The sequence below is a fragment of the Helianthus annuus genome, chromosome 3, assembly GCF_002127325.2.
Source record: "Helianthus annuus cultivar XRQ/B chromosome 3, HanXRQr2.0-SUNRISE, whole genome shotgun sequence".
Taxonomy (NCBI): Eukaryota; Viridiplantae; Streptophyta; class Magnoliopsida; order Asterales; family Asteraceae; genus Helianthus; species Helianthus annuus.
Window position 1 is genome coordinate 65,414,816 of NC_035435.2, and position 5,871 is coordinate 65,420,686.

The following is a 5,871-nucleotide window of genomic DNA, read 5'->3' on the forward strand; positions in this document are numbered from 1 at the left end:
GTTTATAAGTGAATCCACGAGTCTCGATCCATGACCACTCCAGCACTCCCAGATAGCAAGTCCATGTTCCAAACGTTAATAACCTACAAGCATGCAAACAAGTGCGTCAGACTACGCTGGTGAGTTCAAGGTGTTGCTTACGTGTTGTTTTACCAGATATATGTTAATGCGATTCAATGATGCGTTACGATGTTGCTCAAGTTAGTTACCCTAGGGACTACGCCCTTACGTAACCGAGGAGTGTGCCTCTTAACAACCCACTATGTTGTCCAGTTAGTTACCCTAGGGGAACCGCCCTTACGTAACCGAGGAGTGTGCCTCTAAACAACCATAGTGAAACCCAGATAATTAGTACCTAATAGCGCTATCAACTAATTACCCCCATTGCCCTCCAGGCAATAACCAAAACCGATTAAGTTAATTACCCAATGTTTCCCTTCCAAATGTTTACCAGTTGTCCCAAACCACCGGGACGCATGCTTGAGAAAATGCAATGAACTCACCTTGGTTTGCTCGGTATGCTTAACTATGTGCTAGCAATTACTCAATCAAATCCTATAGTAAACACGTTTACTTGATCAGTTCACGTTCGTAAAGTTTCACATGCAATTAATACCACAGAGTATGTTCGACAGTTGATATCATGCATCATACGTCAGTTAATCACATTCATACAATCCGCATTTCTCATAGAGGCTTTCTCGATTTAATCTATCAATATCATCCGCACTTAATTGGATTCATACACTTTGCATAACAGAGTTAATCGGAAACAGATTACAGTTAACTCACATAACGTAACAACCGAGTTAACATAGTTATCATACTTAACATACTTAAAGTGTTAATAAACTTAACGGGTTTAACAGAGTTTGTGGTTTTATTTTGATCATACAAATCGCAACATCAATTAACATACAGCTCATTGTTTCAGAGTAATCATTACACGACATCAGACAGGGCCTTGCCCTTTATAAAACTCGGACATAAATATATATATATATATCAGATAACTCGGGTCTAATATATAACAAATAAATAATCCGGGTGGGCACCCTATTGGGCCGTAATAATTAGCCAATGGTAATCTATGGGCCGCCCACCCCACCAATCATATGCATTTATTCATTTGGCTGCACTTCATGCAAATATCATTTGTCAAAGGTAGTTATAAAGTGGCCGACAAGTTCATATTGAGTTCATGTTTCTATTTGACCAAACCACAACCTATTATGATTTTATTGGACCTCAATTATAAGACCACATGCAAATCTGACAAATTCATGTGAACCCTTGATTTCAATTAGACCAATTTATGAAGTGACTATACATTTAGTCAAGAGATGCAGGTCACAAACATATATTTCAATCAAAACCAAAACTTAGATCAACCATACCTGATTCTATACGATTTACACAACAACACTTCATACTCAAATAATCAGGTCATCGAGTAGTATGTGACAATCATTATCAATCCTGATTAAAGGTTCACCTAGAACACTTATAATATTCTAACACGTATGCACCCTAGATCGATAATCGTATATTGATCAATAATTAACGTATATCCGCTAACATCTATATTAATGACCCCAATGAATGAAACATCTTAACATCATTTAACATTAACCATACTGGCAGATCTCGATCAACACATCAAAAATCATGCAATTCAGCCACACTCGGACGTGAACAAGAATAGCCCACAATATCAGCTTCGTTATAGAGTAAATATGCTAACTGAACCAATCAATCTAGTTAACCAAAAATCATTCATTATGGCAATATTCAAACGAATCCACATATAGTCATCATGGCTGTTTCGATACCTAAACATCATCAGATTTTAACATTCCAACCATAACCTAATGTTTTGAACACATAATACACACATATACATAAATTATATTCGAACACCTGCAACACATAATTACCTAGATCATGATCGAACTCCTACAAGCATGTGGTTACATCAAGGTGGATTATACTAACCAAGTGTCCGCGCGAGAGAGAGAGAGAGCCGAGTCGAAAGGAGGAGAGATTCGGGTGCTTCCGGCAACGCCTTCGTGTCTCCGGCGAGTCGTATTACACTGCCGCCGTGAATAGGGGTGCGCCCAGGGATTCAAGGGGATTACACTTAAATGGCTGCCATGGGTGATGGAATGATGGGGCTGACCGTCGACAGGAGCATGATGCACTAGGGTTTTCTTTTTGATAACTTTATGTGATATATATATTCCCTCAACCCCTTGTTCTACAAGTAAGTAAACCCATAAAGAGTATGGGCTGATGTGTTGTTGACCGAACAGAACTGTGGGCCGGGGTAAAGGTATGAAATCCACTACAAGTGTTTGGCTTTAGGGCCTGGTTTAATGCATGGGCCGAGAGGCCGAGATGAAGTGCGATGAGCAATTTCGTGGCCCAATATAATTAATTCCCTAAATTATCTAAACGACTCATTTAAACGTTTAACGGTTTCACGCAGAGTTGACGTACACCTAATCATTTAGTAACGCATGGATGTGACCTGCTAAGTATCGTAAAGTCGTAATATAAAAGCAATTAAACGTAAAGGCACATGCCAAGGGTTGTGGCGTTTAAGTAGTAACCTTAAATATTCGGGTTGTCACATCATCCCCAACTTGAAAGAAATTTCGTCCCGAAATTTGGTACGCACTCACTGAGAAAGTTAGGTAAGCTAAAGCTAGGTAAATTATATCGTTTGCTGGTTTTCCTGGGGTGTCACATCCTCCCCAACTTGAAAGAAATTTCGTCCCGAAATTCACCAGTGATATCAAGAGTTGGTTCAGTCCACGTATTGAAGTTTAACAGGCCCTCACGATTGACACACGACTCATGCTAGCGAACCCTGACTTCTTAGCCCATGCTTTCGATAGGTTCCCTGATATATACAACTGATCCGATGACCTCAAATTCCGGTAAGGGTATCACCAAGGTTTCATCAGGCAACCACTGCCTTAAACCTAAAGCATACCTACCATTACGATAGTTATCCCGTTCCATCAATTAGCCTGAGTTTGTGAGCCAAGTCACCGTTTGTTCCAGTATTGATTAGGTCTGTCAACTCAGCCTGAGTCATGGTGATGTCACCACGTCCGTGTCCTCGTCCACTCATGTTTCTATAGTTGGGAATAAACCGATTTAGGAATCGAAACGAGATAGGGGTCAAGTATCATGCTGATATTTACGTACTACCAAGTTCACACATAGTAAGGCAGAACCCTTCTCACGCTCGATAAGCCTCACTGGGACTTGCATGCACCCCGCGTTATTATTAAGTGTGCACCCATAATAATAAGGCAATTTGCATGCTTATCTCAGTGCCTCTTAGCTTACGCTCGAAGTTTCCCCCGTTCAAACAACACAACAGATGGTATCACAGTTCTATGGTTTACATGAGTCAAGGAGCAGTGTCACACTATCAAGTCACTATGGTGTTAAACGTTTCAGTTCATATACGTTGTGAGTGTGTGACTGTTAAACAAGTAATGTATAAAGTGAGAGAGAAACGAACCTTGCGATCTGGAGCTGAGTGTCATGATCGATTTTCGAAGTTGTTCGGTTATAGTCTGGTTTTACAAAACGTTTTAAAACCTAGTTCACTATAACCAGTGGCTCTGATACCAACTGTAACACCCCCAAAATTCCACCTGCGGAAACCCCGCGAGGCGTGTTACGCATCAGAGTTCGTAATGGTGATGTCAACATGTAAATCTGTATACAAGATTATCTTTAAATAATTGTCCCAAGTTATAAATGATTTGTGCCATGTGCACTTAAATCAATTTTCATAAATGTTTTCAAAAGAGTCAGTTAATTGTATTTACCAGTGTAAACTGACGTATTTTCTTAAAGACTGATTGACAGGTACCTCTCGTAATAGGCTGGACCTATTAGGTGTCATAAGAGGATCTTGCAAATCCATAGATACCTGAAGTCTATTATTTTGTTTCTTGTATTTTATTTATGATCCGCCTGTGGATCTTATTACATTCCAGTCTGTATATTCTTTCACTCGGACACTCAGATATTATGGTTTGTAATAGTTTATTTACCAAGCCTTCCGCTGTGCTATTATATTGTGTGTATTGACAGTGATGTTATCAACTACGTCACGATACTCCCCGCCGGGCCCACCGGTAATATGTGTAAATATCAGGGTGTGGCAGGTTGGTATCAGAGCCAACATTGAGTGGATTAAACACTAACCTTTTGTGTTTAATCTCAATGACACAATAAGCACATTCCTTAGACTTCCGAGTCTAGGCCAATGACCTAGGATTTATTCTTAACTTTCCTTTGCTGTTTATATTTTTATTTTGTTTTGTTTTGTTTTGTTTGTTTTGAAAGGAATAATCATCTACAATGCCGCCAAGAGTGAGAGGCAAAGGAAAGGGTCCCATGCGAGGTAGACCATCAGCAGGACCTTCCTATCGGCGCACACCGTCTCCTCGTTTTCCAGTTCTGATTCCCGTGACCATTGGGGTCAGTCTTACGAACCAGCGAGACACTCTGTCTCTTTGAGCTCACCCCCCTCTTTCCATCCATCATTCGGGCCGCCTGTTCCAGACGAGCCCCAACATTCGCAACATTCCCAAGACTCCCACCATTCCCATCAATCTTACCATTCATTGCATTCTCATTCCTTTCATCATTCGGATTCTACCTACTCTCCAGCCCAGTTTAATCCCAATGACTACGTCAACGACTTTTTGGGCTACAACCCTTTGGGACCCGAGGATCACTTTCCTCATGAAATGGAGATGGATGACGACCCGGACCCTGAAATGCAGACTGGAACACCGGGCCACCCAATTAGCATCTCGAGCGGTTCTCCATATCAAGGATCGTTGTACCAGGGGCCCGATTCATTTAAAGAAAGGTGGACCACGTATGATTAGGCCTTTACCCCTTCATATCATAACTTTCCTGCTCAACCTCCTTTGGTTGAACCACAACTTCAAGCAGTTTCTCCACCACCTCTTCCTGTTGAGGAGCCGCCTCAACAACCATCTCAACCACCTCCCGAGTCGCCAAGGCGAAGGAGGAATGCACGAATTTCTGTGCAAGGAGGACCTCGGTTCAGTTCTCCTCAGGGTTCAAGTTCTTACCCTCCTATCCCCGAGGACCCCCAAATGGGTGGACCCTCGCACGCGGCGCCGGAGAACGATCCTCTGCCGGTTTCTTATGCACCACCGCCACCGCCAGTGGGTTTCGACAACCCGATCTCGACATACCCAGTTCATCTGGGTATAATCCATCAGGATACCCATCGGATTATGGAACCCATGATCCATATCTCACTGCTGCACAGTACAATGCACTTTATCCTTCTTCTAACCCTCCAGTTTACCCAACTGGATATCCGGTGCAGGGGTATCAATACCCACCATTTCAGCAACCTCCTCCTCCTCAACAGGAGCAAACCCAAGAAATACTGCAAAGATTAGACAGGGTTGAACATGAAGCGGATGAAACCAAGGAGAAGCATAACAACTTTCTTAAGGGCCTTGCAAGTCTTATTAAAGGCAAAAAGAAATAGAAAGTTGTTTAATGTATTTTGTATTTTTTATTTTCAATCATGTCCCTGTGAGGACATTCTATTTTCAGTACCTAGTCCCTGCGAGGACTTATTTCTGTTTTTGTAGCCCCTGCGTGGGCAGTATGTTTTTTTAAGACCCGTTTAGGGCACCTTGTAATAGTTAAATGTTTAATGAAATTCCATTGTATTTTAATTATGTACTTTATTATATCATCATACTTTATCATTTCAATTTTTAATTGATCCGCCAAAGAAATTTTCTTAGAGGTATAACCTAGCCAAATTATTAAAATGGTTATGATGGT

General features: G+C 41.3%; 1 protein-coding gene across 1 annotated transcript; it reads left to right on the forward strand.

The window, feature by feature from the left end:
• Nucleotides 1–4,389: 4,389 nt before the first annotated feature.
• Nucleotides 4,390–5,566, forward strand: LOC110882596 (proline-rich proteoglycan 2-like). Its single transcript, XM_022130579.1, has 3 exons — nt 4,390–4,509; nt 4,926–5,235; nt 5,289–5,566. Exons 1-3 carry the CDS (start codon nt 4,390–4,392, stop codon nt 5,564–5,566), a joined length of 708 nt encoding a protein of 235 aa, XP_021986271.1.
• The last annotated feature ends 305 nt before the right edge of the window (nt 5,567–5,871 follow it).